This window comes from Dermochelys coriacea, chromosome 1 (assembly GCF_009764565.3).
Source record: "Dermochelys coriacea isolate rDerCor1 chromosome 1, rDerCor1.pri.v4, whole genome shotgun sequence".
Lineage (NCBI taxonomy): Eukaryota > Metazoa > Chordata > Testudines > Dermochelyidae > Dermochelys > Dermochelys coriacea.
In genome coordinates, this window is record NC_050068.2 from 229,465,026 (window position 1) to 229,487,895 (window position 22,870).

At 43.2% G+C, this 22,870-nt stretch overlaps 1 protein-coding gene across 3 annotated transcripts in view; it reads left to right on the forward strand.

The window, feature by feature from the left end:
• SULT4A1 (sulfotransferase family 4A member 1) overlaps positions 1-22,870 on the forward strand; it is a 44,062-nt gene that overhangs the window by 16,975 nt on the left and 4,217 nt on the right. For 2 of the 3 annotated variants that reach the window (XR_006281821.1, XM_038388014.2), the window contains exons 2-6: positions 10,372-10,502; positions 13,560-13,640; positions 13,750-13,876; positions 16,988-17,082; positions 17,673-17,811. Coding sequence is in view for 2 of the 3 variants with exons in the window: in XM_038388014.2 (XP_038243942.1) it covers positions 10,372-10,502; positions 13,560-13,640; positions 13,750-13,876; positions 16,988-17,082; positions 17,673-17,811 (573 nt within the window). In the remaining variant the exon portion in view is untranslated. The remainder of the gene's footprint in view (positions 1-10,371; positions 10,503-13,559; positions 13,641-13,749; positions 13,877-16,987; positions 17,083-17,672; positions 17,812-22,870) is intronic. The other variant, XM_038388015.2, reaches the window with a different exon arrangement.

The following is a 22,870-nucleotide window of genomic DNA, read 5'->3' on the forward strand; positions in this document are numbered from 1 at the left end:
AGAGTGTTACATTTAGATAGCCGAGATTTAAGGGGATAAGTACCCTGCCATACTCTGTTCCTCTTTGAGTCCCAGTTAGCTACACAACTGAATACTTGAGTGACTGTTGATATTAAAATGCCTAGAAGAAGTAATCATGATGCTGTTCATACTTCCTAACTTCCTTCTTACTTGACTGCATCTTTGGGTCCATTTACACTGGAATTCTACCCATGTGAAGAAACTGTTTGAAAATGGTTTCTTCAAACATGGGTTAATATGGATTTCCCATTCAGGGTGGACCAGGTAAAGCTGTATAAAAACAGTAGTAGACAACTGTTTTCAAGACTGATTAATCTGGATTGAGTGACTAGTTTAGAAAATGATTTTCTATCCCTTTTTTGGCAGTGATTTTACTTGGGCCACACTGACCAAGCAAACTGTTTAATCTGTGGTATTTTCTTCCCTTCATCTAATTTCTAAAATACTATTCACCTTGGTATCGAATTACTGTACAGTATTAAAGAATGGTTTCAGAGTAGCAGCCGTGTTAGTCTGTATTCGCAGAAAGAAAAGGAGTACTTTTGGCACCTTAGTCTAAGGTGCCACAAGTACTCCTTTTCTTTTTAGTATTAAAGAATGTGGTCCCAGGGGCAGATTCTCTCCCCTGCTCTGATCCAGCAGCAAAAAAGTAATGAAAATCACCCATATCTCTCCAGTGGGGGATTTTCTGTCATTAGTGAAGTCCACAGTTGGGGCTCACAGTTTTATCACAAGTCCTGTGATAGATGGCATTTATTCTTAAAGCTCTGGGACTCGGGGAACTATGGGTGAATCTCTTCTTTCATTTTCAGAAAGTAATTTTCTGGCCCTCAGAGTTGTGGTGAAAAGCTTGAAAATATGATCCCCAGAGGCTCATAATTCAGGAGGCATATTAAAAGAAACCAAAATGTACTGTTTTTTAAATCTCATAATTTTTAAGCAATCTTATGTTTTCGGGGGGGGACTGGGTTATGTTTTTGAATGCATGGGGTTGGCAATACTGCTTCTCCCCACTTCCCAAAATGCCTAGTGCCGAGAGTGAGCTGAGGCTGGGAATGGACATGCAAGAGGTGTGGCTGAAACACACTGTGCTTCAGCTGTCCTCAACCAGAGAGGACTGAAGTGTATGGACTGTTGCCTACTGATGCAGGTTAGAGCAGCTGCTGCTTTAACCTGTATCAGGGCTGGGGACAGATCATTAGGGAATAATGCCTCCCATTTTGCAGAGTTTAAAATCAGCAGATCAGAAGATCTAGCCCTTAGTGTTCCTAACATGCACAAAACTCGTGTGGATGGATCCTCTTTTCTGAGCTTCCACTGTTCCTCCATGTTGTACTCAGCACTGCCTCTGCATTGCTGTATGAAACTGGGAAAGCCTTTTCAGCCAGCCTCTTATCTGCAGTGCATTTTGGCTTAGTGCTATGCCTCTCCATTCTCTCCTCCTTTGTTTCTGCATGCAGTTTCCATAGAATAAAGATTTAGACAATTATAACATTAAAGATTTGTAAAAGTAGTTTAATACATTAGTTAAAAATGTCATTGGTGTTATAACCAGTTTATTGAAGTATTTCTTTAGGATATGATATTATAAGAGACTAATAATAATTATATGAACAATACTTGTATGTAAATAGCTCTGTACAGTAACAGCTTTGTGTCAATGAGGAAACATCCCTGGCCTAAAGGGATTCCAGTCTGTGGTTTAATAGATTGCTGTTTGCAGCTTATGGTGAAACTATTAAAAGGCAGCCCAACAAGACATACCAAGACTGATTCTCTCAGGGCTTGTTTACACGGAGTTTTAGTGAATGACAAGCTGGGGTGTAAATCTAGAGCACATTAGCCTGCTGTACACTAGCTGGCCATCTGAACCCTACTACTGCACACTAACAGTTCTGTAGTGCACTTTGATCTATTCAAACAGAACTTTAGTGCGCAGTAGCAGGATCCACATGGTGGCTTAGTGTGTAGCAAGCTAGTGTGATGTACGTTCACACCCTCATGTGCACTAAGGGTATGCCTTCGCTACCTTTACTAGTCTAGATGCGATAAATCGACCCCCGAACGTGCTCCCGTTGACTCCTCTACTCCAGCACCACAAGAGGCGCAGGCAGAGTTGACAGGGGAGCAGCAGCAAACTCACTGCGGTGGAGACACCGCGGTAAGTCAATCTAAGTACGTCAACTTCAGCTATGTTGTTCACGTCGCTGAAGTTGCATAACTTAGATCGATCTCTCCCCCCACAGTGTAGACCAGGGTTAAGCCTCCAGGGACACAAGCCCTCAGTTACACTGATGTAAATCTGGAGTATCTCCGCTGGAAAACAGAATTTGGCTCATTGGCTTTCTTTTTAAAATGGAAGTAAAATAACTGAAATCAGTTTACATGGATCATTTAAAACTGCCTTCACCAAACAAGGACCCTACACCAGTGAAGCAGATCGCATCGTGAAAGGGCCACTGAGAGAACCTGCTTCAGTACAGAAAAAAGAACCACACCACCGACCGCACACTTCTAGTTGTCACCTGCCACCCCACGCTGGAACCCACATGGGGTATCATTAAACCAGCAGTTCTCAAACTGTGGGTTGGGACCCCAAAGTGGGTCGTGACTCCATTTTAATGGGGTTGCCAGGGCTGGCTTAGACTTGCCGGGGATCGAGGTGAAGCCTGAGCCCCACCGCCCAGGGCCAAAGCTGAAGCCTGAGGAATTCAGCCGTGGGTGGTGGGGCTCAGGTTACAGACTCCCTGACTGGGGCTGAAGCCCTGGGGCTTCAACTTTGATCCCTTCTCCGCCCAAGGCAGTGGAGCTTGGGCTTTGGCTCCCCAACCCGGGGCAGTGGGAATCAGGCGGAATCAGGCTTCAGTCCCTCCTCCTGGGGTCATGTAGTAATTTTTGTTGTCAGAAGAGGGTCGCAGTGCAATGAAGTTTGAGAACACCTGTATTAAACAGTTACAATTCATACTCAATGGGGACTTCACCCTGAAAGAAATCTTTCCCAAACCCTATCTTTTGGCCTTCAAACAACCCCCCAACCTCACCAAGCTCATCAGAAGCAAGCTCCCCACAGACCAGGACACACCAACTCAAAGTGGCACCAGATCCTGCTATAACAACAGATGCAAAACCTGCAGACATATCTCCACTTCTACGATGATCAGTATTCCCCACATATCCCTGTCAAGATCTATGGGTCCTATACAGGCTTATCACAACATGTGGTATATCTCATCCAGTGCACTAAATGTCCCAGTAACAACTTTGTCGGTGAAATGAGACAATCACTATACACTCTTATGAATGCACACAGAAAACCAATGAAAGACAAAAACACCATATCACCTGTGGGTGAACACTTTTCACAAAATGATCACTCCATATCTGACCTCTCTGTCCTCATCCTGAAGGAAACCTGCACAACACGTTCAAAAGATGAGTCTGGGAGCATACGTTCATAACTTTGCTAGACACTAAAAATCAAGACACTGGATTTTATGGCTCATTACACAGGCTGTAACCCACTAACTCTCCTTTGTCTGACAACTGAAGAGGTGTTAACTCTTCATTTCATCTTGAATAGTTTCTTGCAACATGTGTTAATACCTCATGTTTAACAATTTTGTTCTACCTTGTATTAGCTGTGACACTCTTGAGTGTCTTTCCCAGACTTGAAGAAGAGCTCTGTGGAAGCTTGAAATCTTGTCTCTGTCACCAGCAGATATTCTCTCACCAACCTTGGATCTGTAAATGAAGCATTTATCTTATGCCTTAAAGTTGTTCTGATGGTTAAGACACTAGACTTGGCTGCAGGAGATGTAGTTTCTATTTCTGGCTCTGCCACAGACTTTCTGGGCAAGACTATTAGTCCTGAATTTTTAAAAGTGACTAGATATTTTGGTTGCCTCAATTTTTGTCCAAGTTATGTCACTTTGAATGAGTCTTGTTTTCAGACAGTGAGTGCTCAGCACTTGTTTCAAATCAGGCCCTCTAATGTGTCGGATGGTGGGCACCCAAAAATGGAGGCAAAATCACTAATTGCTTTGAAAAATGGAGGCCTTAGTTCTTACTCGGGAAAACTCCCATTCAAATAAAAATGTGAATCATGGGTCCTAAGTAGGTGAGTCATAGCAGAAGAACTAGGGAAATATGGCATCCAGTACAGCTTTATTTTGTTGTTAGGCCAAATTATTAAACACACAGGACCAGATTCTCAAGTCCTTATGCAGTGTTACCTCTGTCCTTCTCAGGCAAATTCCTATTGATTGAGCATTTGAGGGGAAAGGGAAAATCACCTTGCAAGCAATTAACCAAACTAGGTAGAGAATTTGTTGACAGCATTTGCTCAGTCAGTCTATCATAGTTTTAACATCCCTCATTTTAATAAGCACTTGCATTTACTGAAGCTATAAAAGAAATATGAGTCCAAACACGGATGGATCAATAGAGGCGAGACTAACGAGCTGCACTCGAAAACTGCTAGTGTTAACATGAATACCTAGAAAAAATATGCCTACCTGTATTATATTTTTCCATAACACTTTCAAAAACAGGGGGTTAAGAAAGAAACATGAAAGGGCTCAGGTCAGCTTTGTCCCCTGTTATGTGACTTGGAGGAAAACACAGTTCTGGAAAAAGCTACAGTTGACCACATGGGGAGGAAAGAAGATATCATAGGATGTTTCTTACTTTACAGCTGCCATTTTTCCCTTCCACAGAAAATGTATGCAGCCAGATCGCCATATGGGAGATTGGCTAGAGAACCAGTGGGAGGAGCCAGAGAACAGCTGCTCTAAAATATATTTTCACCCTCTTACACAGATTAAATTCTATCTTTTTTTAAAAAAATGAAGTAGCATTAAGCATTCTTGAAGCATCATTAACTACTTTTCAGTGTTCTGTGACTTCCTCTGGAGTAGTTCACAGAGTGCGCACTGTTAGCCATTGGCAGCATGGCTATAAACTAGTTTGTACTGCTATTTCTAGGGTGTTGGCCCTAGGAGGATCATGGCTAGGTGAGTTCCTTCTCATGCTTGCCTTGGGAAGCCACGGGCTAGGGTTTCTTGTATATTTCTGGTCTCTGGTCGACTGGCCTGGTTCTAGGGTTGCCAACTTTCTTATCACGCAAAACTGAACACCCCTGCCCTGCCCCGAGGCCCCGCCCCTGCCATGCCCTGCCCCTTCTCTGTGGCCCCGCCCCAGTCACTCTATTCCCCCTCCCTCCGTCGCTTGCTCTTCCCCACCTTCATTTTCACCGAGCTGGGGCAGGGGATTGGGTTGGAGTGGGGTGGTGGGTATGGGCTCTGGGCTGGGGGTGCAGGCTCTACAGTGGGGCCAGAAAAGAGGGGTTCAGGGTGCAGGAGAGGGCTCTGGGCTGGGGCAGGAGGTTGGTGCGGGGGAATGAGGACTCTGGCTGGGGGTGCAGGCTCTGGGGTGGGGCCAGGGATGAAGAGTTTGGGGTGCACGAGGGGGCTCAGGCTGGGGCCAAGGGGTTTGGAGTGTGGGGAAGTGTGTGGGATCTGGGGTGGGGCTGGTGATGAGCGGTTTGAGGTGCAGGAGGGGGCTCCAGGATGGGGCAGGGGTTGGGGTGCAGGGGGGTGAGGGCTCCTGCTGGGGGTGTAGGGCTGGGGATGAGGGGTTTGGGATGCAGGAGGGGACTGGGGCAGAGGGTTGATGTGCTCAGGGGGGTGCAAGCTCCAGGAGGGAGTTTTGTCGTGGGAGGGGATGCCGGGCTGGGGCAGGGGGTTGGGGTGCAGGGGGGTAAGGGCTTCCACTGGGGATGTGGGCTCTGGGGTGGGGCCAGGGGTGAGGGGTTTGGGATGCAGGGGGGGACTGGGGCAGGGGGTTAGGGTGTTGAGGGGAGTGCAAGCTCCAGGAGGGAGTTTGGTTATGGGAGGGGGCTCCAGGCTGGGGCAGGAGGTTGGGGTACGGGAGAGGGTTCAGAGTGCGGGGTCCCAGGGAATCAGCCGCCAAGACCCTGTAGCCCCTAGATGCATAGACAGCCAGGGAGGCTCCATGTGCTGCCCTTGCGCCCATAGGTGCTGCCCCCACAGCTCCCATTGGTCGTGGCTCCCAGCGAATGGGAGCTGCGGAGCTGGCCCTGGGGCCCCCACTGTGGTGCTGACCAGATTTTTAACGGCCCGGTTGTTGGTGCCGACCAGAGCTGCGAGGGTCTCTTTTTAACTGCAACTCTACCCGGGTCAGCTGACTCAGGTGCACAGGGCTCGGGCTGCAGGGCTAAAAATTGCAGTGTAGATGTTCAGGCTTAGGCTGGAGCACGGGCTCTGAAACCCTGTGACCCATAGACAGCAACCAGAAGGGAGAATACAGCCCAACTGCCAAACTTTAAAACTGCTGTAATTGTGGATTATTTTGTTCCTCTTACTGTGTGGTTATGCAGGAGGAGAACATAGGTTCCAATATAATTTGTATGAGCCTCCCAGAAAATCACAGTTCCTGGCTGTGGCATTTTTCCATTGGAATGTACATTGACACTAAAGAAAGATGGTCAGTGGGAGCTATTTAAAGAACACAGTGTGCTTCAATACTCCAGATGCTGGCTGACTCTGTTAGCTTTGATTTAATTGGTGTTGAATAAATATAAATGCAGTGTGAGTCCATTGTGGCATATGATCTTGCAGCTGAGAGGGCTGACAGTCTTTGCTGGATGGGGGAAGGATGGATGGAGCGGGTGCTAATGTCTGGTGCATCTAGTGTCTCATTCCCAAAGGTTAAGAGCCTAATCCCTTCTGTCACTGAGTATTTTCTTTCTATGCAACACCATGAATGAAACACAAAAAATGTTCCAGGGAAGCATTTTGCATAGAAGATGCTGTATAACCTAAAAGATGTACGAGGTCCATCCAGTTGCACCTAAGTAAAACTCTGTTGTGCATGCACATTATCTTTGCAACTGCCTCTTTCCTTCAATTGCACCGAAGGAAGGATGTGAGTAATACTCAAGTTGCCCTAAATTATGGCAGGGGATTGGCCCTCCATGCAGCAGGGGCCCAGGACTAGGTAGTGCAAAGGTGCAAAAAAATCTCATAGGATGCTCCTTGCCCATAGCCAAAGGTCTGGCTCCTCTACCAAAAGATCCAGCTGACTTTTCTCATAGACTGGAATTGTCAAAGGAAATTGAAATTCAATGGGACCCATTTACCTAATTCCCTTAGTCTCCTTTGAAAATCCCAGGTTCCACTGTTACTTTCTGGAACTCCCACAGATTATTACTCTAACTCCTCCTAGATCAGATGATTCTCCTCATACATCTGCACACACAGCCGATTAAATCATAAATTATATACTAAAAGTACTAAAAGTATATTAAAACCTCAGAGTTACAAACTGACCAGTCAACTACACACCTCATTTGGAACCAGAAATACACAATCAGGCAGCAGCAGAGACCAAAAAAAAAAAAAAAAAAAAGTTTGTGGGGGGCAATACAGTACAGTACTGTGTTAAATGTAAATTACTAAAATAATAAATGGAAAGCAGCATTTTTCTTCATAGTAAAGTTTCAAAGCTGTATTAAGTCAGTGTTCAGTTGTAAACTTTTGAAAAAACAGCTATAATGTTTTGTTCTGAGTTGCAAACATTTCAGAATTAGAAACAGCCTCCATTCCCAAAGTGTTTGTAACTCTGAGGTTCTATTGTATTTAAAGGTGCGTTGTTGACTTTGTTTAAATCCATCATTTTAGGTTTGTTTAACAATAAATTATAAAAATGTAAGGATGTTTTTGTTTTTAAATAAATATTTTTATTGAGGTAATTGCCCTTAATATTTTTTTTAACCCCACAAACAACCACACCAAACACAGAATAAAGCATGTATAAATGCATGAGGGTTTTGGGTATGAGGAGAGCTAGTGCTGGATTAGGGCCAAGGTAGAGGAAGACCTCAGAGTTAGCAGCAAGTTTTCCCTTAAATAAAAGGGACCTAATTCTCATTAACCCTGAGGTCCTGAAAGACCAGAGCAGTGTAAATGAGTGTTGATGTGAATGAGACTCAGGCCCAGCACCTGGAAAAGTAAGATGAAAAACAGCAGAATGTTCATGACAGGAAGAAGCATGGTTCAATGTCCTGAATGTAAGCCTGAGGGCCAGGGACTTCTGAGTTCTATGCTTAGCTGGAGGCACACTACTTGACCTCTCTGTCTCCATTTTTTTGTCTGTAAGACAGGGATAGGTATGTCATGAGTACAGTTGGTATGTGAAGGGTGTTGTGAAGTTGTATGGCACTGCAGAAGTGCTGATTATTATTATTGAAATTCACTAATTGGATCCGCCCTCTCACTTTTACGTGTTAGCCTAAGCACTGTTGAGTGTCTGCACTGCACACAATCAACAGACTTTCCTCCCTGTGGTGTCCAGAATAATCTTTCTAAACAGCTAACTACTTCTCATATATTTCTTGCAGAAGCCTAGCAGACAATTTGAGAACGTATGAGTTGCTAAGAGCATATTTTCTCCTATGTGTGGGAAAAACACCCATATAATATATGGGGCAGAAAACACTGATTTTTTTTTAAATTCAGATTTCCCTTTTCATTGTTCCATGGGAGAGTGGTTTGCTGATCCACTCCATCAGGGAAGAGGCAGGAAGCATAACCTCTTACACCAGCGGATGGTGCAAAATCTATGTAGAACTTGAGAGTGCCATGGTGGCAGAGAGGCTTGCTGGTCATCTTCTCCCCTAGCAGCCTGGCTCCTTTAGGAGTGGCTATACACCAGCAGCCACAGAAGGTACCATATGGGAGTTATCTCTCCTTAGTTATCTGATTGGCTAACCACAAGGTCTACAGGGAGGATGCAGCAGAGTTCAAGCTTCCATCTGTCCCTGCCACTAACCCCACCAATCCAAATTCACCTGAGTACTATGAATGTGACTTCTTGTTTGTATGGAGAGCAGCTGAGCTGGAGACGACTGTCGTATACAAAGCTCTAGTGCTAATGTTGATCCCTGAACAGGTATACATTTTCTTCTTATGGACTGAGGTTGCTGTAACAGCATCTTTCTTTGCAAGTGGAATTTAGATAGCGGAAATAAATTATAGAGGATCAGGATGTCTTGTGTCCTCAGTGTTTAATAAGGAAGAGTGTAGTGCTCACGGAGTAACAAGGACTACTAATGAAGTGCCATATGTATGTTAATTTTAATGTATAAAAATACCTGCTGTGCTTTAGAATGCAGAGTGGAGTGAAGAGTTTGAAGGGACGATGTAAACGGAGCACAAGACTGGTCACTGACATAGGTGTTATAATATAAAGGAACTTCTTCCAAGTCATTCTAATTACCCTGTACTCAGCTGGCAGGTAAATAGGTGAAATGGGTCTCATCAGTCTTAACATTTACAGGACTCACTCTGGAAAGCAACTCCCAGAATTGTGCCTCCCAGGCTGTGATTTCATACCAACTGCACTCATGCATTTACTGAACAACCTCTTAAAGTGCAGCAGTGTTGGAGTTGAGATTTTTTTTTTTAACCTAATTTGGGATTAACAAATCCTAATTGAGAATTCACTAAGTTTCCTGATATGTTGAAAATGACAGGTTCCATTCCATTTGATAGAACGCTGCACTGATTGCCAACCAGAAGATAAGGTTTAAGGGCGTCCAATTTTGCACCTTTCCAGCCACCGTTGCAGAGAAGACTCTCTCTGACGTTAGAACTGAAAGAGGAAGGGCCAATGCTTTCAACCCTTGACTAGATTAGAGTTTTTGGTCCTATTGTAATCAAATTAATTGACGAGGGTGAATCACCACCGGCAACAAACTTGTGTGTCCAGGAACAAGTTCCTGTATAGTTAATATGAGTTAACTGACAATCAATACATTCTCAAGTTACAAAAAGATCAAAAACTCTACTCTTCACATAAGACCACAGTGTGCATACAAAGTGGTAGTGTTACCTAATATTTAGAACTGGAAAGGGTGTCTGTTCCCATTACTGCTGCTGATGTGTGACCCTGGACAATCTCTGTGTACCTCAATTCTTCATCTCTAAAATGGATATAATATTTACCTACCTCACATTTATGCTGTGGATTTTCACTAATGTGGGTAAAATGCTATGAGATTAAAGATGCTATTTATATTTAAATATTTACATTTAAATTACTCAAGGAAATAACTTGGACATTTTACAGGGAAGAAGATCTTATGTTTAAAACACAGCTGGATCCAATATCATTAGCACTTACAGAAGCTCTAGATATTATTTTTCAGAAAACTTTCAAGGACATAGTTTTTATTATTTGTATATTTAGGTCTTTGCTTTCAGATGTTTCTGTTTAAATAAGGATTATAATACAATATCTTCTCTTTTGTTGTTTGGTTTATCTTTGGAGGCACAGGCTTGCTACAGGAAGTGGTATATCTAGTGAGTCAGGGAGCTGACCCTGATGAGATTGGATTAATGAATATAGATGAACAGCTTCCAGTGCTAGAGTATCCTCAGCCTGGTCTGGACATCATCAAGGTACAGTTGACTTCACTGAAAGTCTTTCTGCATTCAGGTGCTTTTTTTTATCCTCATATTTATTACCATTCCCTTCCATCCCTTTTTTTGTCCTTTTTGTCACTTGACCTGCTCAATTCATTTTAATGATTCAGAATTTTATTGGTTTATTATTTTTAAAAATATTTTATTGTAATGTTTTATTGTACTTTGTTATGTTTTTAAATATGTTACTTGGTGACCTAAATGCCTTTGATGCGGGTGCCCTGAATATAAAAGGCCCAGTTCTTCCCTTTACTTATGTAAGTAAAGGTGACTCAAATCAGGTAGCTCTGGTTTGTTCCCTAGCTTCTCCTTCCCCTTGCTGGATCTGCATAAAATTTCTGCCAGGAGTGGGTGAGAGACAAACACCTGGATGTCTCCATGGTGGTTTGGGGAGTACAGATTATTTTGCACGAAATGCCATCTGCACCTTTGAGAAGTGGTTATGAGGACTAGTGACTTGCGGTTGGTCTGTTAGACAAAGGAAATGCAGTAGACCTAACATACCTGGATTTCAGTAAGGAATTTGATACAGTTCCACATGGAAATTATTAGTTAAATTGGAGAAGATGGGAATTAATCTGGGAATTGAAAGGTAGATAAGGAACTGGTTAAAGAGAAGACTATAACAGGTCACACTGAAAGATGAACTATCAGGCTGGGAGTAGGTTACTAATTCCTCAGAGATCAGTCTTGGGACCAATCTTATTTAACGTTTTTATTGATGATCTTGGCACAAAAAGTGGGAATGTGCTAATAAAATTTGCGAATGTTGTGCAATACGAAGTTGGGAGATATTGCCAATATGGAGGAGGCCAGGCATATCATACAAGAAGATTTGTACTACCTTGAAAACTGGAGTAATAGAAATAGGATGAAATTTAAAGTGCAAAGTACAAGGTCATGCACTTAGTGACTAACAAAAAAGAATTTTTGTTGTAAACTGGAGACTTCTGAGTTGGAAGCAACAGAGAAGGAGAAATGCTGAGTGTATTGGTTGATTGCAGGATGACTATGAGCTGCCAATGTGATTTGGCCGTGAAAAAGGTTAATGCAGTTCTAGGATGCATCAGGTGAGATATTTCCAGTAGAGATAGGGAGATGTTATTGCCAATCTACAAGGCACTGTTCAGACTCATCTGGAATACTGACTGCAGTTCTGGTCTCCCATGTTTAAGAAAGATTAATTCAAACTGGAACAGGTGCAGAGAAGGTCTACTAGGATGATCAGAGGAATGGAAAACATACCTTAGGAGAATCAAAGAGCTTGGCTTGTTTAGCCTAAGGTTGGGGAGAGATACAATTGCTCTCTATAAATACATCAGAGGGATAAATACCAGGGAGGGAGAGGAGTTATTTAAGTTAAGCGCCAATGTGGACACAAGAACAAACGGATATAAACTGGCCATCAGCAAGTTTAGGCTCGAAATTAGATTAAGATTTCTCACTATCAAAGGAGTAAAGTTCTGGAACAGCCTTCCAGGGGAGGCTAACTGGCTTCAAGATTGAGGTTGATAAATTTTATGGAGGGGATGGTATGATGGGACTGTCTACAGTAGCATGTAGCCAATCTGCGACTATCTTCAACAGCCGGTGATGGGACAGTAGCTGGTGAGGGCTCTGAGTTACTACAGAGGATTCTTTCCCAGGTGTGGCTAATGGGGCTTGCCCAAATGCTCAGGATCTAACTGATGGCCATATTTGAGGTTGGGAAGGATTTTTCCCCCAGCTCAGATTAGCAGAGATTCTTGGTGGGGGAGGAGGTTGTTCACATTCCTCTGCAGCGTGGGGCACGGGTCACTTGCAGGTTTAAACTAGTGAAAATGGCAGATTCTCTGTAACTTGAAGTCTTTAAATCATGATTTGAGGACTTCAGTAACTCAGTCAGAGTTTATGGGTCTATTGCAGAGTGGGTAGGCAAGGTTCTGTGGCCTGTAATGTGCAGAAGGTCAGACTACACAATCATGATGGTCCCTTCTGACCTTAAAGTCTAGGGGTCTACACTTAAAACTTAGGTTAACATAGTTGTGGTGCTCAAGGGTGTGAAAAATTCAATCCCCTCAATGCAGTAGCTATGCTGATCTAACCCTCAGTGTAGATGCAGCTAGGTCAATGGAAGAATGCTTCTGTCAACCTAGCTACCGTCACTCAGGGAGGTGGAGTTCCTACACCATTGGGGAAACCCCCTTCTATTGCTCAGTCTGCACTATGGGGTTACAGTGGCATAGCTGGTGCTGTAGCTACACCACTAGCACTTGTAGTATAGATGTGGCCTTAGAATGTAAGCTCTTTAGGGCAGGGACCATCTTTTTGTTATGTTTGTACAGCACCTAGCAAAATGGGGTCTTGGTCCATGAACAGGGTTCCTAGGAGCTACCACAATACAAATAATAGTGAATGAGCTTAGTGTTAAATTGCATAAAGAGAGCTACATTGCAGATAACACCTCTATAAAATATAAATCCCTATGATTTTAACTGCCAGCAGCTTATTCACGTAACAATACAGTAACTGTCTCAAAGTTTTAAAAGTTCTGTTTTTAAAATATTGACCCAACATTGATAAATCATTTGATTGAGTGCTTTCCCTGGACCTAATTCTGAATGTACTTTAAAGTGCATGAGTGAAATAAAGAAAAATGTTGGTGAAGAAATTTAGGGTGGGATTTTGCAAAAGTGCTCCTTGTCCAGCTAACTCTACTCTCATTGACATTAACTTAAATGGCAGCAGAATTAGCCGGACCCAAAATGCTTTAGAAAATCCCACTCCTCATCTTAAAAAATCCAATGGTATAAAGAAGGTAAGAGATTTGGAAATGACCAATTGCTGCAAAGTCTCATTATCTTAACTTCTGATGTTTGGAAACAAATGGAAAACCATAATCAAATTCTTCGCCCTGAATCCTCATTAGTTTGAGCAGTGAGTTTGTGAATGTAAAGCCGTGCAGTAAGGATACTTTACATTTGACAATTTGGAAAGAAATACCAGCCAACTTATCTGCAGCGAGAAATGTTTTTTGCTTCCATTTTCTTTTAGGAGCTCACATCTCCTCGCCTCATAAAAAGCCACCTACCATATCGGTTTTTGCCTTCAGACCTCCATAATGGCGATTCCAAGGTAAAAATGAATTGGTGTTTGATTAGCTGTACCATCCACTGGTGCTTGCATGGTTTGTGAAGTGAAGGAAATATGCTTTTAATAACATCCATTGTTTTCACCTTCATAGGTAATATACATGGCTCGCAACCCCAAAGACCTTGTAGTGTCCTATTACCAGTTTCACCGCTCTCTAAGAACCATGAGCTATAGAGGAACATTTCAAGAATTCTGTCGAAGATTTATGAATGACAAGTGTAAGGAACTTTTCTCTGTGCATGATGCAATCTGTTATCCATTTATTTTTACCTCTGCATTCTATATATTATTATTATAATACTGGTATATGATTATATTTCTGGTGATATTTTAGTTGCTTCATGGGCACTGCCAACTGATTTTTAATAGATGGATTCAGACTGTGGAATTTCTCCATGTAGATGCAAACTGTAGTCATGTTGTCTAAACAATTGCACAGACTGCAGTATTGGGCAGTATGGATTAAGTCCTGCAGCAGCTTACTCAGGCAAAACTCGCAGTGAGGTCAATCAGGGCCTAATCCTGCAATGTGCCAGGTGCCTTGTGGGAATTACCAAGCATCCTCAGCTCCTGTTGATTTCAGTGGATGTTGATGGCACTCATCACCTGTTGGGAATCACTCTGCTCTTCACAGGATTGGACCAAGCTAAGAGTGAAAGTTTTTGTCATAGTCAAGAAGAAGGGATCAGGCACTATGTGGGAATACCCTTCAGTCTATCTGCAGTGAAGCACACTGTAGCTACATTGTGATATCGTAAAATTAAGGGTATTATGGAGGTTTTATGCCTTCCTCTGAAACGTCTGGTTCTGCCCACTGTAGGAAACAAGATACTCAGACAAGATGGACTGTTTCACGATAGCAGTTTCTATGGGCTTGCTTATACTGCATTGTTAGCTCAAACTATGACTTGAGTATTGCCCCAAACCTGACTCCCATCCACACACACAAATCTCTAGCTCTAGGCAGTTAGGGCTAGTCTACACTGGCATTGCTAAAGTGCTTCCACAGCAGCGCTTTAATGTGGCTTGTGTGGTCGTGCCAGAGCACTGGGAGAGAGCTCTCCCAGCGCTCTAAAAAAACCACCTCCACGAGGGGCGTAGCTCCCAGCGCTGGGGCACTGTTTACACTGGCGCTTTACAGCGCTGAAACTTGCTGCGCTCAGGGGGGATGTTTTTTCACACCCCATAGTGAGAAAGTTGCAGTGCTGTAAATTGCCAGTGTAGACAAGCCCTGAGTGCTTTAAACTCAAGCTAGTTCAGTAATCTTGCCCCAAGTATGTGATTTAACCCAACATCACAGAGTCAGCAAAACATTATAACACTTTCTATGTTCCTATAACTGTGCAAATGGGGCCTTTTATAGTGTAATACATTTAACTAAGGACCATTACATGCCCTCAGTTTTTTTTCCCTGGGAGGGAATGAAAGGAGAAGAATACCTGCTCCTTTGGCCAAAGTTTTTCTGGAGGAAGAAGACTGAGCCAACATGACATCATTCTCCCTCCATCCCTCTCCCATCCTGGCCCTGTAGAAACGCCCCACACACTATCTCTTCATGGTGGCTCTTTAGTTTCAGGGCATGGGGATGAAGTCAGAGAACTGCCTCATTCTGTAGCATCATCCCCTGAAGATTTAAGAGGCTTTCCTCATATAAGATAATGGTAACCTGTCAACACTATCTTAAATGCTTGCTGCTCTGCACCATCAAATCCACCCGGCTTGGGTTAGGAGCAGCCGGTATTGAGCTATCCTGTGTGACATTTTTTGCTTCACCAATTTGTAGACCTTAATAAAAAAAACACATATTTAGAGGTGTGTGAAATAGTCATAACAACAGAAAGAGCTCAAAATGCCAATTTTTCACATACTGTTATATACATTGAAAATGGGTGTGTTTTGCTGGAAAATGACCTGTGTTTTGTGAGTTTTCACATGAAAACAGGCCCCTTTGGGAAGTAAAAATGAGCCCATTACTAAATTAAAAATGCGAAGTTCAGAAGTGGAATATTTTCTTATTTTGTATAGCTACTTTGTTGAATTCATGGAAAAACATAATTTGAAAATAAAATTGCCCATAGTCAGATGACAAGACGTTTTGTGCAAAAAGTGGAAAAATGTTCGCCTGTTTTGCACAGATCCTACTTCTTGATGATTTGAAGTACTCATTAGAAATTATGATAGATGACAAACTGATAAATTTTCAGAATGTATTTTTGTCTGGATGATGTACCCAAATTTATTTTCTTCTGATAATATTTGCAGCAAAAGACATTTTTTTTTTCTCAGATTGTAGCGACCAGTGTCTGATCTCTATTACATTGGTGTACATTGACTGAAGTCAATGGATGTATTGTGGATTTACACCAGTGTAAGTGAGAGAAAGTTCTGGGCCTAAGTACTGATATTCTTTTGGATGAGCAGAAGTGCTCCTAGACAACTTAAAAGCAACAGAAACAAGACACAGGTTTCAGAGTAGCAGCCGTGTTAGTCTGTATTCGCAAAAAGAAAAGGAGTACTTGTGGCACCTTAGAGACTAACAAATTTATTAGAGCATAAGCTTTCGTGAGCTACAGCTCACTTCATCAGTAACTTTAGATTTTGGGGCACTGGGGAGGGGAAAGATTTAACTGTATGTAGAATTTCCTGGTTATAGATTTTTATTTTTGATTTTCACTTTTGTTTCCAGAACAACATTTGGATGTATAGGGCCATTTTTTCAGTGAGAAAGAAAATGTTGATCTGCCCTAGAAATTGCATTGCACATAGGAATGCAGTGAGGAGGAAACTTTTATCAAATGTGGATAATGGTTTCTTAGTCCATCTACATTATTCTCCCTCGAAGCTATGTTCTGCAGAGTGTAGCCAAGTGAAAGGGAAGTGGACTGCAATGTGACATGTAAACTTCAGGAATGTCCTCTCATTCCCATTCAGTAATATGCGTAGTGATTGGGAATCTACATGCACATTTATTCTGTTGGCTCCCTTTCTACTCATGAGCAATGCATCAGTATTATTGATCTCAAAAGAGTGCTCATCATGCAACACGGTGGCCTTTTGCATTGAATTCAGAGCCATAATAACATGCTTTTAGGGCAAATCAGCTCTCTGTGAAGGTGTTAAGATCTCATCAATACTGATGGAGATTATACTCTTTCAGTGATGTTCCTTATTAGGAATAGAAACAGTGCAGAAACAAACACAATTCCCTTGGAAGTATAAAGTGCTTCAGTCATTCAAAGGTACTTATTTTCCTCGGTTGCTGTTCAAGAGGGACTCATAAGAATATTGATCATATTCCTCATCAGTTATAATGTTCTCTGTCTCTGCAGTAGGATATGGTTCATGGTTTGAGCATGTGCAAGAATTCTGGGAACATCACATGGACTCCAATGTACTTTTCCTCAAGTATGAAGATATGCACAAGGTAAACCAGATATTATAAAGAATTTTCTATTGCCTGATATTGATTGTGACTCAGATTCATCTAATTAGGAGTCTAAAGTCAGATTTCTGAATCCATACTTGAACTCCCAAACGTGTGGCCTAATTTTTCAAAGCATCGATCATCAGCAGCATCCACTGACTTTCATGTAAGCTGTGAAGTTTCTCAGCACTTTTTGACAATCAGGTAATTTGTTTAAGAGCCTTAATAAGGATTTAAGGCCAGATCCACAAAGCTACTTTATGCACTTAAATACCAGGTGTAGATACCTAAGTCATGGGTTTAGGCACCGAAGTCTCAGTTTTGGCTCCATTTCGATCCACAAAACTCACACCAGGCCTTGCAGGCACCGCAGGTTTCCTAGGCATCTATGTTTCTTCCCCTGGCATTTGCTGGTTTTCCAACATTTGAGTTTGGGGGATTGAACTTTCACACTCAGGAAGGGTAAACAAGCAGCACAGGATGCTATTTTGCGGTTGCAACCTTAACTCCACTTCAACACATTTTTTGCATTCGTATATTTAATCTTGAAGTCTATTGACTTTTACTTGTTTTTAAATATTTTCTTACAGGACCTTGCAACAATGGTTGAGCAGTTGGTGAGATTCTTGGGAGTTTCTTATGACAAAGCACAGCTGGAATCCATGGTGGAACATTGCCACCAACTCATTGATCAGTGCTGTAATGCAGAAGCCCTTCCAGTTGGCAGGGGTATGTGTCATATACACAGTAACTTCTTCAAGTGGATGTCACAAAAGGATAAGTGATGGATTGATAATGTACAGGATGTGTTAGCAAATTATTGTCTTAAATTCAATCTACACTAAAATTTTATTGAAACGTCAGGGGGAAAATTATCATTAGTCCGATAGGAACGTTGACTATTTAGTATTGGGACAAAGGAGTGAATGTGATTTTTAAAGAAAATAAAAACATCCAGGATGAACATTGCATATTTACAAATATTTTAAAGGTATTGGGCCAACTTCAGCATTGGTGCAAGTGGGTGCAACGCCACTGACTTTAAATGTGTTGTCTCTGCTTATATAAGTGATAAATTTGGCCCTAAAAAAGGTATTTGATTGAAAAAAAACCCAACACTAAAACCCAACCTGGTTGTAAGAAGAAGGTGAACATCTAGCATCAGCAAAGATAACCACTACATTTTAAGGCCAGAAGGGACCATTAGATTAGATCATCTAGTCTGACCTCTGATATAACACAGGCCATAGAATTTCACCCAGTTACTGCTGCACTGAGCCCAATAACTAGTGTTTGAGTAAAGCAGGGGTCGGCAACCTTTCAGAAGTGGTGTGCTGAGTCTTCATTTATTCACTCTAATTTAAAGTTTTGCATGCCAGTAATACATTTTAACGTTTTTAGAAGGTCTCTTTCTATAAGTCTATAATATATAACTAAACTATTGTTGTATGTATAGTAAATAAGGTTTTTAAAATGTTTAAGAAGCTTCATTTAAAATAAAATTAAAATGCAGAGCCCCCCGGACCGGTGGCCAGGACCCGGGCAGTGTGAGTGCCACCGAAAATCAGCTCACGTGCCACCTTTGGCATGCATGCCATAGGTTGCCTACCCTGGACTAAAGCATCTCTTGCAGAATGGCATGATATCATGATTTGAAGACAACAAGAGATGGAGAATCTATCGTTTTCCTTGGTAGTTTATTCCAATGGGTAATCACCCTCACTGTAAAAAATTTCTAATTTGAATTTGTCAGGCTTCAGCTTCCAACCATTGGTTTTTGTTATACCTTCATCTGCTAGATCAGTGGTCACCAACCGGTTGATGGCGATTGACTGGTCGATCCTAGAGGGTCTCCCATTCGATCATGATCTCTGGTGGCACAGTGTGGCTGCCGCTAAGGCAGACTCCCTGCCTACCCCAGCTTCATGCCACTCCCGGAAGCGGCCAGTGCAGTCCCGCAGGCCCCGGGGTGGGGCAGGGTTCTCCTTCCACGTGCTGCTCCTGCCTGCAGGCACCACGCCCACAGCTCCCATTGGCCAGGAGAGCTGTGGGAGCAGTGCTTGCACAGAGAGGCAGCACGTGGAGCCACATGCCCCCCCACCCCAAGGGCCACAGGGGTGTGTTGGCCCCTTCCTGGAGCAGTGTGGGGCTGCCTTAGCCTCACTGCACCCGCCGTCGACCGGGAGCTGCCGGAGGTAAGTGCTGCCCAGCGTGAGGCTGCATCCCAGCCCCCTGCCAAAGCCAGCACCCCATACCTCCTCCTGAACCCCCTCCTGCACCCCAAGCCCCACCCTGTGCCCCTTTCCGGAGCCAGGACCCCATGCCCCCTCCTGCACCCCAAGGCCCAGCCCTGACCCCCCCTCCCAGAGCCAGCACCCTGTACCCTCTCCTTCCCCAGACTCTTCCCCCGACTGGAGCCCCCTCCTGCACCGCAATACTCTACCCCAGCCCAGAGCCCCCTCCCAGAGCCAGCATCCCATATTTGCTCCTGCACCCCAACCCCTTGCCCTAGGCTCAGCCCAGAGTCCCCTCCCACACTGCGAATGCTCCAGCCCAGAGCCCACACCCCCTCCTGAACACCAACCCCCTGTCCCAGCCCGGTGAAAGTGAGTGAGGGGGGAGAGAGTGAGTGATAGAGAGTGGGGGACAGAGTGAGCAGGGTGGGGCTTTGGGGAAGGGGCAGGACCTTGGGGAAGGGGCAGGGTAGATCCTGGGTTGCCCTTAGATTCAAAAAGTGATCTTGAGCATAAAAAGGTTGGAGACCACTGTGCTAGATTAAACAGCTCTGTAGTACTCGGTATTTTCTTCCTGTGACAGTACTTACACACACAAATCAATTTACCTTTCAATCTTCTTTTTGAGAAGCTAAAGAGATACGAGTTCTTTAAATCTCTGTAAGTATTTTCTCCAGCCCTCAAATCACTTTTGTGACACTTTTTTCACCCTTTACAATCTTTCAACATCCTTTTAAAAACATGGACACCAGAACTGTACACAGTATCCCAATATTGGTCTCACCTTCTTACTCCTACTCAGCACTCCCCTGTTTATCCATCCAAGGATAGCATTAGCCCTTTTTGCCATAACATCACACGGGGAACTCACGGTATTTATCCATTATGACCCCTAAATACTTTTCAGAGTCGCTGCTTCCCAGGATACTGATCTCCATTCTGTAGGTACGGCCTGCATTCCTTGTTCCTGGATGTGTGATCTTGCATTTTGTTTGAATGGGCCCAGGTTACCAAGTGATACAGATTACTCTGTACAATTATCTGTCCTCATCATTATTTACCACTCTGCAATCTTTGTTTCAGCCACAATTTTTATAAGCAGTGATTATATTTTTACTTTCCAATCATTGATAAAAATACTGAACAGCATTGGGCTTAGTATGATCACTGTAGAACCTCACTAGAAGCATCCCTATTCAATAATGGTTTGCCATTGACAATTACTTTTTGAGCTCTGTCAGTTAGCCTGTTCTTAGTCCATTTATTGAATGCTCTACGGATAGTGCATAGTGCTATTTTTTTTTACCAGAATGTTGTGTCATACTAAGTCAAATGCCTTACAAAAGTGTAAGTATATTACATCTACATGGTTGCCTTTATCAACCAAACATATAGTCTCATTATAGAATGTTTGACAGGATCTGTTTTCCATAAATTCATGCTGACTGGCATTAATTCCCCTCCTTTCGTTCTGTATTGATTGAATCCTGTATCAGCTTTTTCCATGATTTTGCTCAGGACTGACATCAGGCTAACTACAATCACCTGGTTCATCCCACTGGCCTTTTTTGAACATTGGCATGACATTAGCACGTGATCAGTCTTCATAAGGCAGCTCCTTATTTTCATCTGAAAAATCAGTTACTCTGCAAGCCTGGCATGGAAAGACACCTTATATACTGTAGCGAAGCAGTGCAGTTATTTGAGTAGCAGACTGGGAATCAGAGTTCCTGAGATCTATTCCCTGCTTTGTATTTAACTTGCTCAGTGACCTTGAGCCTTTGTGTGCCTCCGTTCACCTATCTGAAAACAGGTATAATTTCACTAACCTCATAGACTGTGTGTTCACTGGCAAAAAAGGGGCATTCTTAGCTCAAGTTAAGTAACAAGGTAAAATCCTAGTGAAAACAAAGCAGTTTGTAGTTTTCACATGAGTTAGCAGGTCGAGTTAAAGGACTCCCCTCACCCTCAGTTTCTGTCTTTGTCAGCAGTATAACTCACTGCAAAAAAATATACAGAGCTAGATCCACGAAAGAAACTTCGGCTTAGCATTGCTATGCTTTACTTTAGTAACCCTGCCACCTAATGCAATTCTCAGCCCTGACATAGGCACACAGGCTCCCTATACAGTGCATGGGGACTGTTAAGTGCCTAAGAATGGGAGTCACAAAAGCCAGCATATTGTGAGGAGCCACCTAAACTAGCCAATAGGAAATGGCAAAAGAAGAGTGTGGTCTAAACCCTGCCCCCCAAAGGGAGTTAGGAGCCTAACTTCCTCTTGGGATTTACAGCTGTGACCTCTCTCCTGGAGGGAAAACACAGCGGAGATACCATCAGTTCCTCTGCCAGTTCATTTACTGCCTTTTAGTACAATAGGATAGTTAAGTTAGAATTTGGCCTAATCATTCAGTTTTCCTGGGGGGGATGGGAGAGAGAGAGAGACAAAGGCACCCGGTACCTTCCTTTTAATCCCGATCTATGGCTCAACTGCTCAGCAGGGGCAAGGGATGGGGCCATGGCATTGGTGCTGCCGCTTCCTCACTCCCTGATTAGCTCTTATGGAGAGTGATTTCACTGGCCTTTTGAATGGCAGTTGTGAGGAAAGAGAACACCACAACCTGGCACTCCTCAGTTGGAAGTCACAATAGCTTCTCTGTAAACCAGCCTGTCTGCATGGCATTCAGAACAGGTGTAGGGTGATGGTCTGTCTTTTGTGTTCCTACCCTGTTGCTGTTATTATCTATTGTTTTATATTACAGCCTAGAAGCCCCAGTCAGGGATCAGTACCCGTTTATGCTAGGCACTGTACATAAACTCTTATTTTGTGGTAGAGGAGGGAGCTACAATAGTCAACTAAATACCTGTTCATTTATTTGCTGTCTGCTTTTTATTGAAATTCCGTATTTTGAATTAATTTTGATTTCTGTTTTTGGCTTTTGCAACGTTTTGTTCCTTCAAAATGCAACTTCATTAATGGCAGTTTTGTCCTCTGTTCATTTATGTGATCTAGCATGGTAGCAATAACACCACATGCTCCTGGGGGAATTCTGCACCAAAAAATAAAAATTCCGTGCACAATATTTTCAAATTCTGCAAATTTTATTTGTCAAAATAACACTGCATAATCATGCCAGTTTCTATTATGTTGGTAATTTATTTCAAAATACCTGCCAGTAAGTATGTTTGTAACAATACAGACACACACAAAAATTCCCCCAGGAAAAGTTAAAGAAACCCCTATGATAACCCAGTACCTGTTTCTCTGCACCCCGCCTCAGCCCACCCCAACCCCCTGCCTCCCTAGAGCCCAGCTGTGCCCCACCAGTCAATAAACCTGAACCCCCTACCCCCCAGAGCCCAGCCACAGGGTCCTACAGCCCAGATAACCGCATCCCCTCCCTGCCAGAGCCCAGATACCCGCAGTTCCTCCCCGACTGAGCCAAGCTGTGGAGCACTCAGAGGCTTGCCCCCCCTCCAGCCCAGACTCCTACCCTTCAGAGCCCAGGGATCCAGAAGGAGAAACAGCCTGATTCTCGGTTCCAGGCTTGTGTGAA